The sequence below is a fragment of the Vidua chalybeata genome, chromosome 5 (assembly GCF_026979565.1).
Source record: "Vidua chalybeata isolate OUT-0048 chromosome 5, bVidCha1 merged haplotype, whole genome shotgun sequence".
NCBI classification, from domain to species: Eukaryota; Metazoa; Chordata; class Aves; order Passeriformes; family Viduidae; genus Vidua; species Vidua chalybeata.
In genome coordinates, this window is record NC_071534.1 from 16,262,423 (window position 1) to 16,289,291 (window position 26,869).

At 37.4% G+C, this 26,869-nt stretch overlaps 1 protein-coding gene across 1 annotated transcript in view; it reads left to right on the top strand.

Moving 5' to 3' along the window:
* The first annotated feature begins 3,030 nt into the window (after positions 1–3,030).
* ANO4 (anoctamin 4) overlaps positions 3,031–26,869 on the top strand; it is a 116,096-nt gene continuing 92,257 nt past the window's right edge. The window contains exons 1-3 of the mRNA XM_053942483.1: positions 3,031–3,100; positions 16,817–16,927; positions 22,316–22,452. Coding sequence (XP_053798458.1) covers positions 3,031–3,100; positions 16,817–16,927; positions 22,316–22,452 — 318 coding nt within the window. The remainder of the gene's footprint in view (positions 3,101–16,816; positions 16,928–22,315; positions 22,453–26,869) is intronic.

The following is a 26,869-nucleotide window of genomic DNA, read 5'->3' on the forward strand; positions in this document are numbered from 1 at the left end:
ATTCATCAGCAGTGTTGGTTATTTGCAGGAAGATTAGGGAGAGTTTTCTCTAGAGTCTGCTTAGTGCCAATAGTTCACCAGGTTTTCATCTGCCATAAGCTATATGCATTGTTCCCAAACTCTTTTTTACTTTTGATTCCCCCTTCCTGTCTGTGCTTTTCTGCATGTTATCTGGGGATGTATTTTTGACTGCCAATATCTCTTTTAAAAGAACTTTTGCCCACATGAAAACAAGGTAATGCTGCAGCTTGTGGCAGAATTACTGTCTTACATCTTTTTAGACTTGTAGTTTAACAAAAGAAACACACATAGAAAAGAAAGACCTGATCTTTCTCTTGAAAAACCTGAAATTGTAATTAAATAAGGACACTTGCATCTTTGTCCTGTATCTCATTCTCAGGAAAATAATGGAAATTAATTCTCCTAATAAAAGGATATAAAAAATAACTGCAGTACCAATGAGATTGCAGTGAAAAACTTCCAAATATACGGAATACATTTGTGACACTCTTTGTGTGGTTGGTTTTGGGCACTTTTAAATTTTAAATATGTCTAAAGACATTTGAAAATGTAAAGTTTTCAGTGATGCTGGAACATTCTTCCTCATGTAGTTTGGAGGTATGATTTATCATCTTTTTTTAGTGGAAGAAGCAAAAGGTTGTATACAACCAGTAGCAAGTTGTTGATGGAACCTAATTTTGGATGTGATCAATCTGCAAATTTTGCGGTTCTTAGGAACAGCAATCTGGCAGCAGTATCCTTTATTTTGATGTCTGAAAAAAAAAAAAAACATGCTGCAGAAATAGTTTAGGAAGTTCAGTAACAGCTGCACAATAGTTTATAGACTATTTTCAGAATGTGAAGAACCAACTTAACTTGAATCTCTGAGTAATGTAGCAGCCAGTTTATGTTTGGAACCAGTTCCTAAAATAGATCTCAATTTTCATAACCAAATGAAAGCACAGCCTTACTGAGATCCAGCTAGAAAGCATGTGTTGATGACAGGCTCAAGTTTAGTGCTGAACATTGGCTGACTCCACCATAAGCTTGAGAGGGATGATTGTTTTAAATGATGCAACAACCTGTAGTGATGCTTAAAGAAAATGGTTGTAGTTAATTTTGTAATACCTTAGGGATAATTGCTCAATATTTTGAACATCACAATGTTCTAGTGACTGCAAGAGAAGCAAAGAGCTCATTTTACAGCTGGGGCTTAGCTTCTCACCCTTTGAAGCCCATTACAGCTTGCATGGTCAAAGAAACATGTTGTCCAGGCAAGCTCATTGTCATTCTGCTCACATGGGTTGATATGCTGCCTTTCACAAGAATAAGGTGACTGGGATTTGCTGTGTATCCTAAGGATGTGATTTCAAGTCTTTAGAAGCTGGCAGTTACATTAGCCCTAAAACCAGGAAGTAGGTGAGCAGCTGCTGCAGGAAACTCCTCATGCCTTCACATTTCCAGCAGGAGATCAGCTTTGGAGTCAAGAAGCAAAGGCAAGTATTGAGTGCGCAGCTTCGATTCTGAATGCACAAAGGCATCATAAAAGAAAGCAGTTTGCACAGCCTTTGCTCCTGTGTGCAAGCCCATTGTTTTCACAAATTGCCTACGGAAGTGGTAGCTCTCTTCCTCTTGCTAGTATATTATGGATCAAAGTGTATTAATATTTCAGAGATTCAAAACCTCCTCTATGACTTGGAGGTTCATATAATTGACGTCCAGGGGAGCTAGAAGAGCAGAGTCATTAATGCATTCTTGGACATTTAAGTTCACAAAACTGAGCAATCTAATCGATAATATCTACTGATTTTGAGTGCCAGCACTTTACAATGTGCCTACAATATCCACATTTTCAGTTTTTAGGGTCTGCTTTTCCATCTGCTTTTTAGTTTGCTTATTTATATCTGTTTCATTTGGTTTCTTTAAAAACAAAGACAGGTTGCTGACAGAAGCAATAAGAGTCAGAAATAAATTAAGTGTAAAACAGTAGTGTAGAACTATCTTTCAGCCTTCTTGTTCAAAAGAGATTGTCTGAAGGTTTTCAAACCAGAGTATTCTGAAAGAAATTCAAGTGGGGTTGGAGCAATTGCATCAATGTGAAGAGGAAGAAGTCAGAAACAGCAATTTACTGTAAGATCGCATTTCTTTCTAAGACTGTGCATTAGCCACATAGGAAATTTCAACTTTGCTTTTCTCTTTGAAAAAAAAAAAAAAAAGCTGTTTTTAAATCACAATTTCAGTGTAAAAAATGTGACAAATTTGAGAATTTTGGTGTGAAAAACAATTTCCAGTACTGATGATAAGGTTTCACAAGACAGGAGAAAGTGGAATTTTTTCCAAGCTTAAGGTCTTACTATTGTCATTTGCAGCCTTACTGCTTTCCTCAAAGCAGACCTTTATTTTTTCCTTATAAGCTAGTTAATACCTCACTTGTAGCATCTTTTCCATATGATTAGACTTCCTAGTATTGGTAAAGTCTCAGAAGAAAATAAATAATTTCTGACAAATGCTAATCCATCAATCAGAAAACTGTCATTTAATAAACTCTGTGGTAGCTACCTCATTAATATTGTCCTTTGTGACCTGTGTGGATAGTTTGAAGGAAAGGAAGATATTTCCTCCTGCAGACCAGTAAATTGTTAAACCATGACTGTGTATTAATTTAAATATCTATTACTGTGGCTAAATCTGATGCCTACAATACAGCAGAAAAGATGTTCACATTTTTAATTTTCCAAGAAAATTAATATTTTAGAGTTCTCTTTTTGCTTTTCTTTTTTTTTTTTTTTTCCTTTATGAAGGTTCTTGCAGCTCCATTTTAAATCTTGACAATTTATATTTTCAGTATTTCATATTAATCTCTTGTATCTAACAGTATAATTCTTATTCCTATCAGGTATAAATTTGTCTATTCATGGGGCTGAAAAGCGTGTGCAAATCTGTCAGAGAACTGCAGCAAGCTACCCAGTGTCACAGCATCCCCCTGTGGATGGGCATCCCTCGATCCCACAAGCCAGAGGGTCAATAAAAATGGAAGCCTCATCTTCTGGATCTACGATTTCATCAGTCACTGGTGGAAAAGCAAAAACCCATCAGCCAGGTAACAGATTTGCCTTGACACCTTTTCCAGTCCCATTTCACATGTGATGTGCCATGACATGGTGAAGTTAGTGTTAATAGCACGAGGTCATGCTTGTGTGGAGATCAATCTATTGATTGTCAGAATTACCAACTGATGTTTTGTTCACATTTGATGTTTTTGTCAATTATAGATTATAGGGAGTAACAGCAGTTGGGACAGCTGAAAGTGGGAAATAAAAATATAAGTTTAATCATAAAAGCCCCTACGATGTGTAGTGGTATCGAAAATGTTAATGCAGAGAGATTTGGTATACTGCTTTTTAATACTGCTTCCCTTATATATATTTAATTTTATAAGCCTTGAGCTAATTGCTCTAGAGGCTACAGCCATCCCCCGTGCAATTCAATAATTGACATTAAAATTGGTTTTGACCAAATACACAATCCAGGGTGTAGATCAAGCTCTTTCTTGCTATAACACTAACAAAACCTGTGGATCTGCATGAGATCTTGCAACATAGATTAACTGGTTAACAAAATGAAACTTTTCAAAAGAAAGTCAAAATCTCCAGGGAACCATCAAATTCTAATTGGCATCATGAATTCATTCCTTGTTATGATAATTGCCAGTGCTATTTTAGAAATATCTTTTCTTACAGCAGGGGAGTACATTTGTACTGGCCATGCTCAGTCATCCTTCACAGTGAAAATTAAACTCCAAATTTCTTTCCTGAGCAGAGTAAATTAAAGCTGCCCATGAAGTCAATTTTGTAGCATATTTATTGGAGGGTCTCAATTATCTTCCAGTGTTGCTGCCCAGAAAAGAGCATGATATGTGATGTATGCAGCTACTTGGGTGCTGGGAGGCAGAGTCTGTCTGTGCGAGACAGACAGTTCTGCCTGCAAACTCTTAGTGCACCCCCCTTAACATGCAGGTCCAGTAAATGGCTTAATTTTTATAGAAGTTTAAATTTTAGATTATCTATTGTAAGTTGCTATACAGGTCTAATGCCATGAGTTTCATGCACTCATAGTATTTAGTCACCATAATCTTTTTCAACACAGATTAAAGAATTTACAGTGACTCATAACCATATGCTTTGTTTATTTTAGTTCTTCTGTTCACTTGTTTGTCCTGTTTATTCAGATTCTGTCTTTTTCGTTGAAGTAGAGAAATTGCTACTACTGAAATGGTGCTGTTGCTAAAGATATATAATGATGTATACAGCATGTTAAGAGATTGACAAAAAAGTCCTGCATCACAGTTTTTAAAAAAAGTATCTTGAATGTGCACAATAACATTCATCTGTTGATAAGTAGGGCCTGTGCTTTAATATTAAACTATGTTCATGCAGCAAATTCAAGACTCTGATTGAGAAAAAGATCCCTTTTTAGGTAGACCCAAGAGGTTTCCGAAAATGGAGCTCATTAGTGACCATTTGGTTAATTTTTATCTTTCAGTATATGAGATTAGTTTTATCTGTCATATTCTCCTCTTAGGACAGTAGGAGCATCTATCTCCTATGGAAAACACTTTTGGATGACAGGAGTCTTCTCTTGATTAACTTACAGTCCCATTTTTTCATCTAAATGAAGAATCATTTCTATGATTTGTGTCTGCCTTTTCAATTCTAACTGAGACCACTATATTTGTGTTTGTGTCCAGGCTAAACTGCAACCATTTGAGCTGTATGCAAGTAGATCTAAGAAATTTAATGGTTGGCAGCAACAGCAGTGAATACCACTCCTAAGAGGAAATTCTAATTTAAACAAAAAATCATATGTTCTTTACTCAAAGTCAGTCACAAATGAACAGGTGTAGCTTCATAATCAGATTAAGACATCAGCTGTCCAATGGCAGTAGCATATCTCAGGTATCATAAGCAGCTTGATATTTTAGAAAGATGATGTTCTTATGTATATGAATTACTCAGATATCAGATCTTACAGCATTCTTTTCTAAGCTGTCATCCTGCAGCTTACAGTATACAGTAAGTATGTAGGGGTTTGTTCCATCTAATTTTAAATTGTTCATATAATTTGGGTTTTCCTTCTATTGGACTGCCGTTATCACAATCAAATAGCTCTCACTGCTGGAGTAGTGTATGCTATACTCACTCTGAAATTTTCTTTTTCCAGTTAGCTAATACTCCAAACATGAAGGCAATCTAGCATAATAAAGGTATTTCTAGGACTTAAAATGCCATTTCAGTTCTTATCTGTAAAAGAGACTAGTACCATAGAAAGAAAAGATCCTTCATAAAGTGTAGGTTGAGAGTATTTTTCTTATTTGATAGCACACTACTTCTGTTTTCTCCACAGCACCTTTTTTCCCTTTGCACTGTTTCTTCTTTCAAGAATGACAACTTTTATTATCTATCATGAATTCTATTTATTTGACAGTAGTTTCCTTTGAATGAAGTTCATACATAGCTGTATGCTAAGGACAAGAAACAATAGATACTGTTCATTGTTCCAGCATTCCTTTCCAGTTGCTTCCCTGCCAGTTTTATTTGTAACTACTAAGGACCCTGAGGCTCATGACTTCTATTATTAATCTGGATGTTAGAGTGGCTAGGGAGCAGTGGTTTGTCTGTACTGTCCCTTATTTAAAAATAAAAAAAAATTAAAACTTTTTTTGTGCAAGCTTGCAAAGAGGTACTGCTCAGCCATGAGCAGAACTACAGCTTCCACGCTTGGATTTTTAGCAGATACAAAGGTATGAAGTAACTGAAACAAAAAAAAAAAAAAAAACAAAGGAAAATGGAGAAACAAGTGAAAGAAAAAGGCTATTAAGGGGAAGGGAAGACTCCTGACACCTTTGCAAGTGCACCCATATGAAGGAACTTTCTCTTAGAAAGAAGGAAAGCAAAGATAAGTATAAGCAATCAGAAGATAAATGTAGATGTAATGGCATTAAGGCAAATATGCATTTTTTTCCAAAGTCAAGGACAGCATGTTTTTAGTTTTGAGAAACATTCAGTTATCATCTTCCATCTATGTGAGCAGTTGTGGTGTGTTGTGGCTAGTGGGGTAAAGGCTACTGAATTTGAGAGTTCAAAGCCACTGGGGCAGACTCTTGGTTGCAGTGAATTGGCACAACGCTCCTGAAGACAGTGTAGAATAATCCTGTCTGTGTTGCACACAGAAGGCTCATTTTGAAAGCAACGGTATCACCATTTAAGCTCCCTGTAAGAGCAACAGAATGAAGCATGAAACAAACCTAGAGGGGTTAAGCTGTCATCCCAGTCCGTTCCCTCAATGTCATGGTTAGGCAAATCTGGGGACAGAAAAACACCTCGCCTCCCTTCTGATGGCATTGAGCCTTTGCAGTGCAACAAGCAGTACTTTGGTTTCTGGACTTCTGTCTGCTCTTTCCATTGTTAATCTGTTCCAAGTCAGGACAATGTTACATTGCCTCATTCTCTTGGTGACAAATTACTTTGTTTTCAGATTCTGCAGAACTTGTCAAACCTCATTTTTCTGGGAATCTCTAAATTTGCTGGCTGTTGAAAAATGTCTTATTTAATGTGTCTAAGCAGCAGTAAAGTAAATTCTTTCATTGTGACAAACTCTGGAATATTCTTAGTTATTCTCTACTTGCAACATTTCCTAACACTTGTTACCCATTTTGTAATAACAGGAATTCAGAGGTTCCCTGGCAAGATTTTCTCTCTCTGTGTTTCTGGTAAAACCTTAACACATTTTGAGGTTTAGATATATTAGTGTATATACAGTAATATAGATTGTAATTTATATCAGTTATTCAAATCAGTACTGCAGGCAATCTACAGAAGCAGAAGGAAGGGCTGTCTTTGAAATAATTTATTTACAAAATTTAGTTAGCATGTAAAGATTCTTTACTCCAGGAAACACACAAAAATATTCTAGAAAATTCTGCTTTCAAGAATTTACTGTTCAAAAAGATCTCTTTCAAAGCTAAAGAACTGTACATTTTGGAAAGGACATTCTTTGCTACCTGAAGTTATAGAGGCATCTCCATGACACTTGAAAGAACTTTATGTGCTGAAAGGACTGGTTTCTGGCATTATGGTGAAAGTCTACTGGGGTCATTGGACTTCACTGAGAAACTTTTCTTGCACTCTTTTGCTTTTTGTGATAAGAAATATTTGGTAAATTTGGAGTTTAAAAGAAGGTATATTTGCTTTGGACAGGTTTTTCTTTACAATTGGGTCCTCTTCTTTTATTGCTTATCAGTCTGTAGCATTTTTATTGATGACTGGACTTACCGAGCTTGTAAATAGGAAAGAACTAGGAAGCTTGGCCAACAGAAAAACTGACTTGGGAGGCTTGGGAGTAAAAAGGCATTTTTCTTGAAACTAGCAAAAAGGAAAAAAGGAAACATGTTTAATAAGTTTAGTCACAAAATAATTAACGTTGAATTATCAAAAGATCTAGGACTGAAGCCTTCAACAATGATAATTTACTGTGCAAAATATATCCTTTTCTCATCACAAAATATGCTAGTTAGTATTCACATTTGATTGTAAATGGTCTTTAGAAGATCTGTGTTAGTTAGGTGTGACTTGCTGGTTAAATCGCATTTTCTTTTCTTTGCTGACTGGCAGGACATGTGGCATATATCGCTCCTAGATTAAAAGACTAAAACTCTGCAAATAATTCTCCCAGGAAGCTCTGTCATGCAAGTACTTCTTGACAACAAATGCATGCATGGCATGGGGATGGCTGATGTAGATTCATCTGGAAATTTGAATTCACACTGACAGTAATGCTGTTATCTTACTTGTCTAGCATTATTAAGGGAACAATCCTTTTCAATATGCCTTCTTCTGGGTGTACATAGAACTTTCTCTCATGTGGAATGAAGCATAGAAAATGCAGCAAATTTCAAAAAAGTTTAGTATTCCCCTCATTAAGCTAATTTTCATATTAAAACCCCCACATGTGTACAAGAATCATTCTATGCACAAGGAAGACACTAATTTGTACATTAATGTCAAAGAGACCAGCCTGAATATTTAACTTTTCCCTTTATCTACAGCCTGTGTTCAAAGCAATGTAAGTTCAATGCATGGAGCAGAATTTCTCCCATGTCGGTACTTCAAGCGTGATCTAGGAGCACCTCCTTGCTGAACACAGACTGTTCATTCTCCTGCCTCTGGGTGCTCTGCAAAGCAAAGCTCCTAACGAGAAGAACAGTTTGCCTCAATTACCATGAGGACCTTTTGTCACCAGACTGAGTGGCAGGACACCACATGGTGATTACGCAGTACTTTGAAATTAAGAGCTGAACTAGCTAGCAGATGATGCAGAGCTTGAAATCTTCTATCATTTTGCTTAGTCATTCAGCCTATTTCATTCAGCCCTTTACTTTTCTATGACAAAAGTAACTTCTTTGAAAATTCCTGATCTTCAGGTATCAAGTCTCCTGGAATGTTCATTCTAGCACTTTGGAGAACACTTTTGCAATAGCATGCTAACAAAAAAGAAATGCTAGCACATAAAGCATTGTTTTTCAATGCTCTCTTGCTTAATTTAAATGTATTTGATGTAGGCAGAAATTGCATCCCTCTGTATCAATTTCTGCTGCATGTGACACACACAAGTACTGAATCTATCAGTGAGGGACCTATGCATGCCCTCAATAAGGGGCTTCAAAAATAATATTAATAATTTTAAGTGGTGACTTTGAGGGTGTTTTGCTTCTCTTTGAGGGTGTTTTAAAACTTAATTCTTTTCAAATACTTTTTATTTTCCTTCCTGCTTTGATCGCTCTCCTATTCGCTGTTATAAAACAATCTTTCATTCAGCCCTCCAATCAATAACGCATGGTTACTTTAAAGTCAGTACAATTCACCCTAAGATTTCAGCTCTCCTGGCTGTTAGTTTACAATATGTAGTCACCTCACAAAGGCTGTAAAATGCCTCTCTCTGTAGATGTTCCTGATTGTTCTACCATCAGATAGTTTCCATTTAAGGGGAAAAAACAGGAAAAGGCTCAGGATTAAACTCACTGATCCTAAAGCAAGGTTATAATGTCCTGAGGCCAGTGTAACATAGCTGTCTTAAAATTACTTGACCATTCTATTCTGAAGAAAATAGGCAATATATAAAATTTTGCAAAGTTTCTGTAATGTAAAAAAGTAATGACCCATTTAATCTAAAAAATAACTTATAATTCAAGGAACAGTGAGAGAGACTTTGAACAATCAGTTATTATGATCCTGTAATGCTTGACTGAAAAATGGGGTTTTTTCTTAGCTCTATAGTTCTTGCTTAAAGGGGTTTAGTGTTATGTAAGACTCTATTTCTAATATTAAATATGTTACATATATTCCAAAGAAAGATTCTTGCAGGAAGACTGTCAAAAGATGGAACAAACTAGCTTCTACTTTGGCAGAGATGCTTTTAAAGTCAGAAAAGGGATTCGATTAAAATAGGGCTGCATAGTTTTACTAATTTCTACAAAAGGTTTGTATCATTCCAAAAGATAGCAAGACCTCTTTCCTAAGACCAAGTCTGCTGGTTTATTCTGATATCTCAAAATTCAGCCAGACTTTCCTTGATAATTAAAAAACAAAACAAAACAAAACAAAACAAAACAAAAAAAAACAAACAAAAACCACAAAAAAACAAACCAAACCAAACACCAAATCCAATAATCCTAAAGCAAACCAAACTCAACCAACCTACAACCTAAACCAAAACAAAACAAATCAGTAGTGGGGGGCCTTATTCCTTGGATGAGTAGACATTCTACAGGTAAGTGCTTCTAGGGTTCTAATAGACCCACTAGAGATTCCAGCCAACGTAATGTGGTGCCAAAAAAGCTTAAAAGCCCTAAAGAGGTGCATAAAACTCATTACAACTTAGACCAGGTATAAGGGCAGCAGCAAAGCAAGAAAGTGATGTCATCTCTAATCTGTCCTTTGTTTCTGAGAACTTCCTTTGGGTCATACAGACCACTGACTGTTCCTGTGCCATGTATGGGTGGATGTCTCAGGAAAGCAAATGTGTCCTCTGCATGTTGGGATCTTCACAGAGGCACAATATTTGCTGCTCCTGTCCTTGGGAGTGCAATTCTGTACTATTTTATGCTTTAGAGGTCCAATAGAGCAGAAAGCAATTGACTTTTTGAGGTCTTCTTCATTACTGGTAACATTCAGGGTGGTTAAAATAGAAAAAGAGAGATGGCACTGGAGTTTGGTACTTTATTTAGACTTTGTTTTAGGAATGCACCAAACACAGAAAAGGAATTCAGGACCTATTACACTGATTAAAGATTTTTAAGGGTCATCAAAACTGCACATTTTTCCAATTGCACCTTTTGTGTTGCCAGAATGCCTGAAAATTATGGCCCTTGCTATTCCAATACTCTCCTACTGCTTGTGTGGGAGACTCCGCTTAGTGCCAGTTGCTGAAAATAATCTCTTTTGGGTAGGCATCTTTTGTGAACAGCTCAATACTACTCCATGCATTTTAATGTCAAAGTGCTCTATTTCTCCTTTGCAGGTTTTGGTAATTTTAGTAGGTTGCAAGGCTATCTAAGAAAGGCCAACTGCACCTGTATAAAGGACATGATTCCTGCTGTTTGTAAGATTCTCTCAAAGACAAATTGAAATCTTGAGAAAGAATATTTTTACAAAATATTCTATAAATATTGGTCCCATTCTTCCACTTGAGTTTGTAACTGAATTATTGTATTTATCATAACCTTTCCCTAATTAGGTCTCCATATACCCATGTTGGTAGGTTAGAACTATATCTTCTCTCTGTAACAGACTAGGCTGGGATTTATTTATCTGTATTTAGTTTCTGTACAGGAAGATATATTTCATGGGATCTGCATGGTAGCTCTTGTCTGAGACAAAGGTAAGAAAGACTTTATGATGACAGTGGATTTCTGGGCTTCATGACCCTAGCCTGAGAAAGGCTATGATGCTGTAACTGAGGAGCAGGTCCTCTAGCTCATGAAAACTGGAAACAAGGTAAGTTAAAAGGGGAGGGAGGAATTTGATGATGACCTGTTAGCTCAAAAGTGACAGAGAATATAGAAAGAACAAATTTGTGGGAAAAGGGATGTTGGTAGCAAATGAAACCTTCCTCTCCAGAAATCTCTAAATATTTCCAAACTGGAAGGGACAGACTGAGGATGGACTGGATGTACTTGAACTGTTATTACTCCCTTTGGCTAAGCATTTGTTGTCAGAAATAGGATCCTGCCCTGCACAGACCCCTGTTCTGCTATCCTATCTTCAGGATAACCATTTTCACAATCCTAAGTTATGTTCATTCCTCAGCAGTCTTAGGACAGCTGAAATTCCTTAAATGGTTTAGCTGCTGGTACTTTCTGCCAGAATTAATTACCAGGTTATGTTTAGACTGTGAAGGCAGTGCTGTGGTACAATGTGAGTATAACCGGTTGTTCCATTAAAACACACCTGAAAGAGACACCTGGGATCTTTTTAAAGCTGTCTTGATGTCCCACATTATAATAAAGTAAATCTTCGGTGCACTGAAGTTTTCTGTTAGGTTGTTCCCTGTGCAGCCAGATTTTCTGTTTGTCTCATCAATAAACTACTGATTTGAGAACTGGGTGAGGGTTTTGCAATAAACTGTTTGTTCAGCAAAGGTTTTTCTTTCCTCCCCTTTATGAATGGCCTGGTAATGACTCCTGATATTGGTAAAGGGATTTATCATTCACAAGTAGTTTGATTTTTTCAAACATGGATAAATGTTTGAACACATGCGATAGTGAACTTTGATAGTTGTGTTTTTATATGTGTGCTCACAGTGTAAGAGGAAAGAGGAGAAGCTAACAATAATTCTTACTATTATTTTTATAGAAATAAGGGTAGTAGGAAATGGACTGAATTCCTCAATGTGTTTAGATCTTAGATTTCTTTCAAGATCCTTATTTGCAATATACAACTGCGGAGAAATGTCTTTGCTTAGTTATACTCTGTGGTTTGTGCCATTTTCAGAGTATATCTTGTGAATACCCATCTCAGGCATTGTGACACTTGAAGAGGGTAGCTTTGTCCCCCATAGGAGGGACAATTTGGTGCCCTTTGTGTAATCACTGAAGTCCTTTTAGGAGGTAATTCCAAAGGCTTGTTGTGCAACTCTGTTCCTCTACTGATTGCTGAAGAATCTGAACCATGGCCAAATAGAGCCAAGTGATTGGAAATGTTAGGCACAGGGATGTGTGACATTCTGTGCTGGGGGCTTCTGTGTGAACATTCAGGTTCTTTCAATAATCAGAACATTGAGTCATCCTCTGAGCATAGATTGGAAATGAAGCAAGAGGCTGTGGGCTTTTGCAGAGCAGTCCTGTAGTTTGCCCATGTGGGTTCTGCCCATGTGGCAGATGTGGATTATCAGCTCCCTGCAGTTGTTGTCCTGTTCAAACTCACCTGCTTAAGAGATGCCTCTCCCTTGATGATATGAGCACACACTTAGCAATGATAATTTTGTGTTGTGAAACTCTGCACTACTGTACATGAGAGATTTAAGGGCAGTAACAAAAAATTAAATACTTTTGATACATTAAAATCTATCTAATGTAATCACTGAAGTACAATTGATATGTATAGTATTCACCTTATGCTGCAGGAAAGAAAAATGCCTAGGCAGAAAGAATATAGCAATACTTACTGGGTGGTGAGGAACAAAAAAGAACATGATGTAGAATTTCTGACAGAAAACACTTTCTGACCAATGTAGCAAAAGCAGCTCTCTCTGAAAGACTTGATATGATACACATCAGCCTTCCACGTAGTGAAATAATTGTCTCTGAGCTACTGCTTTCAGGCCAACTTTATCTTGCTAGGAAGACCTGTATATTAATATATATTTGCATACATTCTATGACTCATGGAACAGCTTGTGGTTTTTTCTGAAGCAATAACTGAACCAAAATGGTTTTCATCAGTTGCAGTTGCATTGTCCAATGCAGTGGTGGGGCAGATCCTGGGAAGGCCAGCTGTGCTGTGCATTTTGTTTCCACTCCTGTCACAGAGATGAGAAGTGCCAGAACTGAGAGCAGTAAAGCTGTGCTGTACACACACATGCAGACCCCTGACTAACATGTATAGGAAATGCATAATGCAATTTCCCTTTGAAACTGCTTTTGAGCAGATGACCTGCCAAGAACTCACAGGAAGAGGCCAATAGAAAATGTGCCTGAAGGGATGATTCTTTATCCCTTGTTGGCATGGGTTTGCCTAGAGTGAAAAAGGCACCATGCACAGCAGCTTTCAGCTTGCTTTAAAGAAGGAGGTCTGTTAAGGAGTAACTTCTCTGTAGAACTTACATACAGTACTTAGTGTAGCAAAACAAACCTGATCATGTTAGACTTATATTTGTTCTTGCTAAGTATCACCCTCTTAGAGGTAGATGGCTCTGTGAAAGCAGCATCCACCCACATGGCAAAATGTCTTTCACTACAAGTTGGAATGCCCTTGCTTAACATCAATGCCATATTAACTACGTTGGTACACAAATCACTTCTCTGATACATTTGGTCATTTTTATATTTAGAAGTATGTTAAAATTCTGACTGAGAACAAGCCATCTCATTTAGCCTCCAAAAATTAAAAGTCTTTTAAAAATCTTATTTGTTTTCCTAACCTAATTTATTGGGACCCTTTAAGACAAATAAAGGAAAAAATATGTTATTTAATGCAAGACTTTATGCATCAATAAGTAAATCAGAGGGAGTGCCATGGGGTAATTTAAAATATTATTTCAGTTGAACTAGGAAGTCTCAGTAAGCTGAGAAAAATTTGAGAATGATTGTTAAAAAAAAAAAATAATTTTTTAAAATTTAATATTTACTTCACTTTTATATGTGTTTATTTCTCATACTTCTGTGGAAAGAGAGCCTTTACCATTCTGTCAGACAATACTGCTTAGATTTTACTCAGTGGGATATGTCATTGATAAAGCATAAATCAGCAACTGCTAAAGCAAGAAGGAAATGCTAAAGGCAAGAGAGTGATCCATCAATAGGAACAGTAACATCAAATACTTTGCATGTAGTATTGGAGACCTGTGGTAAGGTAAAGAAAATAAATCTCTAGAACATGGATGAGGTCACAGTGGCTTTTTCCAAAGAGCTACTAGTTTAAAACCTCTGTCTGAAAACAAGCCAGAAATCATTAATTTGGGCAGTCCACAGCCCATCACATAGGTGGTGTTTCTCTCAGCTAAAAAAATGCACTAGTCCCTCCGGAGAAGTAGTTGCTGACAGGAAGGAGAATAGAAACCCAAGTGCCCTAATTCAAGTCTTTATTGACATCATTAAGGTCATGGGAGAAGAAAGCATTCCTGCAACCCCTCATTTAAAAGCTATGTTGCTGGTAGATAGACTTTATCCCTTGTGTTGGTGAAGGCAAGTTTGTAATTAGCTATGTGTTTTATCACAAATGATTGGTAGAAGATTACCCCTACAATTTTGACTGAAATCAGTCTGGACTTGTGCAATGAGGCCAGATATTAAGGCTACTGTGAATCAGACAAGCAGAGAACACTGTCATTTCTGTGGATTGCTGAAAGGTCCCTATACTGCAAGAGGATCAAATATAGGAGAGGAAATTCAAATGCAGCAAAATTGTCTTGACTTGTCTGAAATACAGTCAGATTTAGGATGGTCATTTTCTGACCACTTCCTAGGCATTTTGGTTTTTGTTATTTAAAGAGGGGCTTTGAAGTCAGCTATGTACATTCTCCAAGAGTATAATTTTATTAACAGGTCTATGGTTAGATAGTCCATCAGATATCAGCACTTTGGGACCTCCATAGCTCCCTGCCACTTTCTTTCTCCCTGGCCCAATTGGTTCAGATCTGCTGGAGATGCTGCAGGATCTGCTACCTTCAGCTCTTCTGAGGAACAGCAACTTAAATGTAACGAGGATGGAGGGCTTGAGGGAACAAAGGGTGTTTTATATTTGTCCATATTGTCATTAATTTGCTCTAACTAGGGTTGAAATGCAGAACAAAGGCTGTTGGATGTGAGGATGCAAATATGAAATGGTATATGTCAAAGGTGGTAGCTGAGTGTTTAAGAAGAAACTGAATGATATAATTTGCAAAGCTGCTTTTGATTGATTACTTTTCTATTTCCATCATATTGTTTGTATGTATTTTTCAGCAGTTGGAGTATTTTTTCTTGGGCATTAGAAATCTCTTTTGGGGTAAATCTTAGCCTCTCATCTCTGAGGCGATCTGCAGATTTCCTTAGGCTGCTATTTATTGTATGAATAATCAGTTGTCTCACTTAAGAAATTCTCTTTGTTCTACATCATTAAATGCTGAGTCCTGCTGCTGCTATGACAGATCACTTTGCAGGAATCTACAAGGGGAGTTGTCTCTGATGTTAACAGCGAATCTTTGCTGTGGAACAAAAGAATACACTGAAGCAAGCACGAGACAATTTTACTTTATAATATTTTAACACTGAAAAATAATAAAAGATGGAGCTGGTCAAAGTGTACCCGTTTTGAGATCTGTACTTCCAAAAAGTGAAGATGGGCCTTTAAAACACTTTTGAGTAAATTTGTGCTTAGGAATATTGTTTGTTGCTCCCATCAAGGCAGTAGGGAGATAGTAATTTGGCAAGGAGAAGGGGAAAATACAATGGGCTAGCCCAGAATTCACAATAAGAGCAGCTTGCTATAGGCACACTGTAGATGAAAGGAAAATGCTTCTTACGGAAGCATGAGTGATAGCTTCTGTGCTTCTAGTGAAGTACAGTAATCTAAATGACCTGAAGGTTTGTTCTTCTACCTTGGCCTTTTTTGTCATGAACTCCTTTGTCAGATATCTCTCTGTCCACTGAAGATTTCTGCTAACTCTGTGCTTTAGGTACTCAAGAGCATCATGTCTAACAGATGCCTTTGTGAAAGGTTTTCCTGCTAATCTTCAAAAACCAGAGGTATTCCCAGTAGTTCCCTCTTTCTCTCTGTCTCTATCCAAATGCCCTGTAGCCAGCATCTTGTGCCTGTTTGGCCATTTTCTATCTGTTCTCAATATGCAGCCACCTTTCTCTGTTTTCAAAACTTTCTGCTTTCTTTGCTCATGTTGAAAGAGCATTGAAATGGGCAAATCTTGTATCTGTTTTTGTGTGTAAATAGGTTTGAAACTGTGACCTGCCAGAATAAGTTTTTATTCTGCAATGCTTTTAAACCGCAACCATTACATACCAATGTGAATCCATTTGGAATGGACTCCAGTGCTGGACTCCTTCCTAGACTATGTCAGCCATCAGGTTGGCATATGAGAACTTACGGTGCCCTGCATCTGAAACACTCTGTCCATGTTGGTTTTGTCCTAATGGTTGTTTTCTATCTTGCAACTTTGTGTGTGTGTGTGTGTATTTTATTTTAGTCTGTTCGTTCCTGTGTCATTTGTAACATCTCTTGTTTGTTTTCACATTTGGGAGCTGGTTTTGTAGATAGTATGGTGAGGTGACACTCATGGCACGGCAGCATATGGTCGCCTGAACAAGGGACTTGCCAGTGGTGACTCTGCATCATTGCTGATAGCAGAGAATGTTGTTGTTTCATTCTAGTTAGCTTTAAATCAGCCCATGTTCTATCTGAAGCTCCTTGGTTTGAAGAAAATTGGGTTCTGCTAAGGAGGAAAAATGGAAATACCTTCATTCAATGTGTATGTTTCCTCACCTGAAGCCTCTTGGCTGGATTTTCTACTGCACTGTCACAAACCCCATCAATCTCTTCAATTTCTTCAGAAGGAAGAGAGGATTTGCAGGTTAACCAGCTGGAAACGCAAATATGGATAAAACCAGACATACAGAAGACAGATGTGGACTTTTCAGAAATTCTTAATGCAATACAAGAAAGTAAGTTCTTCCTTGGATGCAAAATTGTGTTTACAGTAGAAGATTCAATTGAGATGTATTGAAATTATAACTGAAAGCACACACAAAGTGATGGACTGAATGATAAGTATCTATTATTAAAATCTCTCAGGAAGTTCAATGGATTATTGAAGGCTAGTAAGAATCTTTTGCTATCAGAGAAGTCATAGTAAGATTTGAATTGCCGTGTGCCAAAGGATTCCAGCAGTATATATTTTCTATGCAGACATAACCAGAAATAGTAAGATTCCTGATAGTTTATTCAATGCTTTGCACTCCTGAGTAGTTGTGTGAACTAATAATATTCTTAAAATGCTGCAGGTGGGGTTTGAAGACTGGATTTGAAGTTCCAGTTCTTCTAAAAGTTTTGGGCTGTATTCACATTTTTGCAGCCTGTATTTTTTGGGAGAGTCATGAGGTTGTCACAACAAGTGAAGGTCCATGTGTCTTAGATACTGCACAAAATTATCTCTTTTTATATATAATGGGTTATGGACTAAGTAAGGATTAATTGGTTTACCCTTCTTAAGTCCAACTGCAGAATGATCTCAACTCTTGCTACAAGTAGTGCTACTCTTGTTAATAACAGTGGAAGATACCACCCCCCCTACCCAAAACTGATGTAATTCTGGAATCCAATAAAATCTGGAATTCCAGTGAGAATTTTTCATAATAGTTTGAAATTTTTATGCAGGCTGAGAGTCAAAATGCAAGCCATGGCTTCCTGGCTTCCTTATTTTCTAGTTTGATTTTAAACTGGGTGTTTGGTATAGCAATTTCCTAGAGTGAGAAACAGCAGCTTACATTTTAGAGTGATAAAGGATGAATAAGAATGTGTAAAAACCCAGACTCTGCCTGATTTTTTGCCACATAAATAAGGAACCACACAGTGGTAGAATCAGGCTGTTTAGTGGTGGTACTAGTTTGGGGGTGGAAGGAAAATTCTCAGGTTAAATAATGGGGGTAATAATTTGAAATTGAATCACCTTACTACTTAAGCTACAGGTTCAGGATGAATTCCAAGTTTTCTGGTTTAAAAAGCTTTTCTCATCAGAAATCTTAATCTGAGGTTTTGTCTTCTCCCTTCTCCACACCAGCACAGCCCAGATATAGGCCTGGGGGCAGTCAGGATGCAGACTGGAGAGGCTGAAAAGGCACTGTAGGGTCTTTCAGAAGTGAATAGACAAGATGGCTAAACATGGATAAGCAATTTAATCTGGGAGTGTTTCAAGAATTTACATTCTGATTTATGGATTATTCACAAGCCATTTGAGAAGGATGCAGCTTTTACAGCTTTGGAGAGAGTGTTTTCTGCTTTATCCAGACCAAACACAGGTGCTGTTGGGAAGTTAACCTCTATGTCCTTTAGCTACATCTCCTTCATCAAAGACAGAAGGAATTCTGAACTACCCATTTTGCAGAGGTTTGCTGTGTGTCCAGGGGGTGTTGTCACCTGCAGTCTGTTGCAAATATCATCTAATTGGGATAAACATATTTAAATATTCCTTCTAGGATAGCTGCTCTGAACAGTCAATGTTACTTTTATTCCCAGTTGTTAACACTGAATGATAATTTGAAACAGGCTAATGATGCTTTTAGAAACCAAATAATTTTTTTCTTGCTAAGATAAGCTTGGAATATTGATCTTCAGCTAGCATTATCCAAAGTGAGAGTATGGCTTGGTGGGACTTCTGCTAAAAAAATGACAACGAACAGAAGCATGATCTCTGAGCATGTTTCCATCTTCTCACACAATAACATAGTCAGGTCCCATTTTTTAATGAAAGTTCTTATTTTTAGACACTTCACTTTCAGCATCCACCTTCAGAAAATTAAAGGAGTTATCTTGTTTTTGAGTCCCACCTTATATCAGCATCTTGATCAGAAGTGACTTGTGGACCCACTGAGACTGTGTGTGGACTCCTGCTCAGAATTTATCAGCATCCAGTTTCCAGAAGATGTAGTTTTACTATATTTGGGATTAAAATATTTGTATACTCACTATTTTTTTCCCTTTTATTCTTCAAGGGATTCTGAATTATCAAGTTATTTTGATTTTTTTTTCTGCAAAATAGAACATGAGGGGGAGAAAAGAGTTTGCATATTTAAGCTGAACTAAAACCAGAGGGAGAATTCTTAATATCTCCTGTAGCAATGCATGTGCTGCTCTGTATTCCTGTTAAATTTCACTGCTTAAAAATACATGACTGTACAATAGCACCGTCTGTCTCCCAAATAACATTTGTGTATATAATAAAGCCATTATATATCATTCTGTTAAGGGCATTTGTGGGTACATGCACGTCAGGGTCTGAAGGGGACAAGAAAGATGGAGCCCTGATTATCATTTTAGCAACATTTGGCCATGTAGGTGTTCAGTCCATTGGAGTGGAAGGGCTGAGATACCTACAAGAAGCAGGAGAGTTATGTTGGAAGTAGCATCACCATTACTAATGTAAAGCAAATAGGAACTGCTATATAAATTATCTATTTGATTTTGTAGAACAGTATTTTATTAGTTTATTTTTAAGAATATAAGGAGACTTGGGGTAGAAAAATTATCTCAGCAAATGTTGGGGGCCCATATTTTCTGTGGTGATCAACCAACATGCCAATTATTTGTGTATCTCTGATATAAACAATTTTCCACTGCGGGCAACCTGGACAAGTCCTGGTAGCTAATTTCACTCACCAGATGAGAGTTGCTTCCACAGCTTCTTCACTGCTGAGATGGATCATATTTTAAAATTATCTTAAAATAAGATTTTTTGGCTCCTCACAAGTCTTTAGGATAGTTCTGTAATTCTGCGTTTCAAGGCTACTGACACATTCACTGTCACACACCAAACTCTGTATCTCAAAACATCCACTTAAAAACTATGAATTTTGCAACCCAAAGCATTACCAGCACTTCAAGAAGCAGCAATTCTAGTATCCCTGAGGCCTCATCTTTTATACCAAAGCAGTCAGAACAAAGATAGTTTAAATTCCCTCGTGTATAGTGAACAGGGAAAACTTTCATTTTTACAGCTTTCAATGACGCTGTCTGCAACAGATAAATGTACCTTGAATAATCTTCAGAAAGCTTCACTATTTAATTATTTATTTGTTTTTTCCACAGTTGTTTTCAGATTATACTGAGGTTTTAACCATGTACAGATTCAGGTGTCACTGTCATGGAGGCACTGATGGGTTTCAATTCAGTGAAATTCAAGTAATTTCAAAATGTTTTCAGTTGTTCTTTCTGATGAATATTGAGATTTAGTCTTCTCTCATCTGTGCAAAATCTGGTCATGATCTACATCCACACTATTATCTGATGGGGTGGAATGTTTCTAGTTGTGACTTTTGAAAGAGTAGGGACAGTGAAAGACATGGGGTTAGCTGTGCTGTGCTTTGTTGTGGCAGTTCACCTCTTTTATAAGCATCTCTAGTATGATTTTTGTGATTTAAATGAATGAAGGTGGGAAAAAAAATTGTAATATTACTGGTGCATGTGCTACAAATTGGAATCTCTTTGTTGCCATTTAAGTCTCCTAAAGCCTCTGTGGTTTCCCCTAGGACAAGTTGGAGGCAGCCACAGTGACACTGAGGAGCTGCAGGCTCTCGACAGATGTAACTAAACAACACCAGAAACTCAGAATCTCTCGTACAAACTCTGCTGCTTAGCTTAGTACATTAGCCTATTATTTGGACTGGATTAATCTGGACATGAGAACTTCTCTGTTGTTTCTGAAACTTTCAGTCATTTTCCAAACAAAACTCTTGTAGTTAAAAATACAAAGTCTTTCAGTAACCTTGTCCATATTTTATGTATGAAAATGAAGATGAAGGATTCTTGAATATTTTAATAGGGTTTTCTTTTTTATTACCTACAGATGTAATAATAGACTTTAGATGCTCTAAAAGACATGCACAAAAAGGGAGGAAGCTTTTCCCCATGCTCATGATTGACAGGGAAAGAGTAGCATATTTAAACTGCAACATATGTCTGTTTAAGGATGAATATTATGGATAAGGCTCTCCTGCTTCTGAGCATGAAAAATAGGCCGCCTGCAGAGACTGGGGATTTGGTATCATCAGCGATTTTTTAAAAGGATTCTGAAACTGGGCTATGACCCCTGAAGAAGGGAAAAGTGAAAAGGAGGTCACAAAATGCTCATGATCACTGGGAACAGTTAGTAGCTGTTAATTTCTGGCAGCTATCCAGTCTCTCCACAGTGGGGGAATGGATTTTTACACCTGCAGCCAGTAGTTAGAAATGGAATTAAGTTGCTGCCAGCAATTAGAGCGTTTTGGCTGTTACTATAGATTCTCACCAACAGGAATTACAATTGTCTGTCACTAAATTAGGGGAGCTGAGGACAAGCAAAAGCAACAGGAGTTTATTGCACAAAAGAAGAATGTTTCCAAAAGTCAATCAAGCTTGCAAGAAATGTGAGTAGGGATAGGGGGTTAGACTAATTTCTGTCAAGACTTTTAGATATTTGTTCCCACTGTAGTCAGTGGAAGAGGCTCAGTACCTAGGACCTTTGGGGGTCCCTTCTAACAATTATAATTTTACCTTCATAATTTTGGATTTTGCCAATGAGGCATGAGATTGGAGAGCTGAAGTCCATCCACAGCTGAAGCGTGATCCTCAGCTAAGGCATTTTTCTTCTCCTGGCACACATCTCTTCATCAAGTTTTTCACCAGACCTGTAGTACATGGAGCACAGAGTGAACCTGCCTGCCCTGCTCCTCCCATCTGGCAGTCACTCCAGAGCTTAATATCTGTATTTTTTATCAGGGTTGGTTTACCACAGCTTAAATCTGTAGATGTAAGCGATTGCTTCATGCAAGAGGTCTGTGTAGTAGGTGGATCTGAAAGTGTCAGATTTATATGCATCAAAACATGCCAAACTGTGAAAAGAGAAATATCTGCCCAGGTTTGTTTACTCAATGTCTTTCAAGAAACAGTATTTATTTAAGGCCTTCTGCCTTAGGCTGCCCCACAGGTGTGTACAACTTCGAACTTCACACTTTGTATAGTAGGTTAAAATTCTGCCTCCTAAGAAACTTTCAGAGACAATACTAATCCAGAAGGTAGTCATTTAAGCCATTTGCCCCAAAAGAAGCTGAGAAGATAGATAATATCTGTTTTACTGTGACAGCAGATTGTTTATTTTTCATCAGAGAGGTGTTGTGATGGCTTAAATCTTTATATGGCTCATTGATGAAGAAAGTATTCCAACAACGCTCATCAGATTTTAAAATTAAATGGCATATACTTATATCAGAGCTAAAAAGTGATATTATTGATGGGTTATACTTGCTGTCTTCATTTGGTTCAGTGGTGATTTGAATGTATTTTTTTATTTTTGTTTTTAGTAGCTAAGGATGTCAACATTTTTTTTGATGAGTTAGAAGGTGTGAACAGCCCTTCCAAAGATGATGATTCCCTGCTTCACCATGGTAACTTGACCAGTACTTCTGATGATGCCAGCAGGCTGGAAGTTGTGGGAGAGGTAAGGACACACAGAATTATTAATACAGTATTTATTCATGCTATTATAAAGATGTAATAAATGTAATTTTATTTAAAATCTTCATCTGTACCATCAAATTGCGTCTAATCTCTCCCATGAGAACTGGTTTCCCATTCTAAGATTATAATGCTGAAATATAAAATATCTCAAATTCAAAAGTTTTGATTTCATGCACCCTCAGTGAAACATCTATGCAAAGCTAAGACTTCAATCCTTCTGAAAATGCTGGAAAAGTTTTCCCTGTATTCGTCCTTTAAGAGTGTGGAAGGGATTTATCTACAACTCCATGAGAAGCATTGGGTGTCATTTATGAGACACATTCCCTTCCAATGAAGAATTGTCATCTGATGTTGCATAATGGTGATTCAGAGAACACACCAGGGAGGAAATATTCAGAACATAGTCCCTTTTAAAATCTAAAGTCCCAAGGCAGGCAGTGTCATGGACCCACGATGAAAATTTGGGTCTTAATTTCTTCCTGTGTCTTTTGTGAAGAAAGGAACAATATGCCCTTTAATTTTGCCTCCCACTGCCCTGACACCCATGGATGTTAGGGTTGTTTCCTCAGCAAGTGAAGAGACCAGGGACTTCTCTCCTTTCTTCCACCTCAGGAATGGAGCTACATCTAGACTACTTACTGGACTGGTCTGATGTTACCTGTGAGTTGTGCCTGAGGAATTTTTGGCAGAGGGCTGACTGGAACAGATCAGAACTGGCAGGGACCAGGCTAGTAATTAAAAAAGAATGGAAAACCACAAGACATTGCTGAGGGCCCTGCCCTGACCCTCTTTGTTTACTAGTTTTGACAGAGTTTAGAAGAGGCAATTAGAGATTATCTTTTTCAGGAGCTAGAGGGTTTTGTGGTGCAAATTCTTTTGTGCAACACTGCTGAGGAGAGAGACAGAGATTTTCTTTGTTCTAGAAATTCTGCCCATAGAGAGCTGCACTCCTCAAATGTTTAGACAGATAATTAAAGCAACAAAATTCAGGGCACCCTGAATATGTTTGACCTTGCTCACAATTTCATCTTCTTTAATCATAGCTCTTCCTTAGCTTCCCATACAATGTACAAAGGACTGTCTTTGCCTTCTTGCACCATAATATGCTAATCTAATAGGCTAATAGTCCCATGTTGCATTTTGGGACCATGTACCATATGGTCTTTAGCAAAAAGGAACAGGTGAAACATGAGTTTTGTAAGTTAAAGAGGAAAAAATAATAGAAAATTATCAGAAGGACATGCTCCTGTTAATGTAATAATATTGAAAAAACAGTACCTCAAAACCTAATTTTTTTTTCTCTTAGATGTGTTCTTTTTTTGTTTTTTAAGGGGAAAGGAAAAACCTTTGAGGAATATGAATAGATTTAAGGGGTCTTTTTGTAATCATTACTGAGGAAAATAGTAATATTGGCCACATATAGGTGTAAGATGGGCGAAAAAAATATGAAAATTGAAAGTCTTAATGGGACTTAAGTGATGCTGTAGCCTACCAAAAAAAGTTTCAAAGTACTTGGTCCCTGCTGAACTCTAGAAGGAAAAGATACATTGTTCAAATGTTATATGGTTTGTATGGATGTGTGTTGGTAAGCCCTTTGGCCTAAAGCTCTCCTAGCGTGTATATGAGCCATGTCTGAATGCTGATGGTTCCCAGCTGAGCACCTGAGAATATAAATACTACTGTATGCCTTGGAAAACAAGTGAAAATTATACAACACGTATTGCAGTACAGTCATAAAGATAGACAGAAATGCTGAGGTTCTTGTTAGAGTGAAGTCTTCACTGTTCTACTTTCTTCCAGCATCCTGTTTAGATGAAACAATGGAGGTTTGACATACATGACTACACCACTTTTTCCACAAAAACCAGCAGTCAGATCTAGTGCTATATATTTTTTCTTGATCAGTTTAGAAAAACTGAATTTTGATATTGTAACACAGGTAAGGGAGACGCAATATCTGGAGAAAAGTAGGACAAACTTCTGTCTGGCATAGCATAAACCTGTAATACTTAGATGATGCAGAAGTCTTGCAGCTGACACTGCTGAACCAGCCCTGACTGTCTCTGTATCATGTTAGATCCTCAAGAGTTCTTGCAAGTCCAGACCCCGTCTATAAAGTTACCTTGGAGTCTGTAACAGAGGGCCAGAGAAAGGGTTCCTTCCCAGAGGCCGTAACAGTTTAATAGGGTTTATCATCTGGGTTTGACATACAGTGTTCCTAAAATGAAAAGGATCTTCAAGTACAGATAAGGGTGTCCAAGCTGCCTTTCTGAGTGAAAAATTACAATACTGTTGTTGGTAGTGTTTCACAAGTCCAAGAGAAGTAATTGTCCCCAGCAGTCATATTTGTAGTGGAAAAAGTCCGACAAGCCAAATACCTTGGCCGAATCTCATATGTACTCTTTAATATAAGGTTCTGCATTCACTGATGAGTCAGTGCAGGGCAAACCAGTTTTCCTCAGAGAAAGAAGAAACATAGGAAGGGGCAAGTCAATTTTTCCAGTGGAGTCACTACTGCATGCAGAGAAGGACACATTCCTTATGGTGCTCTCAGGATGGGTCGGAGTTCAGATGAGGAGTGTACATTTGAAGTGGATCTCTCAATTGCCCCTACCCATGATTTCTTTGTGGTCCAGAGCAGTGCTGGATTTTAAACCTGTATTCCTTATGGATATAAATCCAATGAGTCCTTTGGTCCAGATTACAGTGGACCCAAAGTGAGCCCTTAAGCCTACATAGCATACACAGCAGATCCTCAGCATGGATTGTTTTGCTCTACAACTCCTTTCCTAGTACACTAAAAATACATGTTGACTCTGACTACTGAACAAGAGGTTTGCCAGGAGGGTTAGAAATCACAACACACCACCAAGCTGACCCACAGCCTCTAAATCTCCTACTACACCCTTCCTTTATTTAAATAACCTTAAATACCCTTTAGGCTGTTGGGGCTTTTTTTATGTCTTCTCCACAGAAATTTTTAATGGAAAAAGATAAAATGTGCCTCCTGAGCTGTTTTCACATTTAATGTTCTATGAAAAATACTTCTCATATCTTGATAATATCATTTATCAGCAGGATATGAAGTATAGATATAAATAGTTTCCTACTGTTTTTTCCTTAGAGATTAGATCCTTTTTCTTGCCTTCTTTTTGGGCTCTAAGAACTGTTCCACTGTATCAAGTCTGCCCTAAGTTGTGTCAGGAGTTAGGCACTGTAATGAAAGAATGTTAGAAAAATTTCCTTCTTCCTTTAGTGAACTGGATGTACCAAGGGGATAGGACATTTGGGATGTTTTCATTGGTTTTTCCATTTAATCAAAATGCCTACTGAGAATCAGAAAGATAGCTTATATGAAACTCTTTGAATGGGAAAATTGTTTTGGGGGAGTTTTCCTATAAGAAAAAAATTTCAATTATAATGTTCACTTTGTGATTTAAATTCAAAAGCAATTCTCTTATGGAGAAAGTATTTTGAAAATTCCCTCCTTCCCCCAGATGTGAAAGTCAAAATATTCTTTTTTTTGTTTGTTTTCAGAGACTTGATTGTATATTATAGGGCAGGGCTATTTCTAGCAGGAATAGCAGAGTGAGTTTCAGAAAAACAGAGGTAAATTAACTTAAACTTCCCTTCAGCTTAGAACTGGACTGATCTTGAGGTTCCTGAAGGTCCTTGCCCTTTATACTGCTCAGAGGGAGTGCTGTTTGTTCCCATGTTTCCTTCTCAGTGTACATTTCCTATATGAAACACTCCAACCATTGCAAACTGACATGCAATTTCAACTTGTCTGAAAGTGAAAGCTTAAACTCTGGGCAGAACTTGTATAATGTAGAAGTAGTGTTAAATTGTGAGGAGGATCTGTAGAGAGTTTAATCTCCTGACTTACTGGAAAAAGATCAGTAGTTTAGTCTTTGATATCTCAGGAGAGTGACCTGTTCATCCTCTTATTAACAGTGAAATCAAGTTGTGTTTTTCTGTCAGACCAAACATTTGAACAGGCTTTTTATTATGTTTTTTAAAGAAAAGAGTCAGTATTTATTGCTTTTATTGATTTTATGTGCCGCTACACCTAATACCAGTAATTCTTTCCAAATCCATCCTCAGCTATTCCTTAAGCAAGGAATATTCAGTAGTTAGTTTGATGAGGTATGGTGAGGTCAGTACAGAACCTTCATATTGCTGTCTGTGTCCTATGGGACAAAGTAATGAAAATCTCCGTGCCAGGTTTGAGTGTTTCTTACTGCAGTAGATGATAATGATAATGTTAATGTTCACTCTTTTCACATGTACAAAGACATTCAGCCATACTAAGTTCTTAATTTTAAATTTATGCTTCAGTAACACTATTCTCTGCTCTATTTTTTTAGTAAGAAATTATTCCTAACTTTATGGAGAGT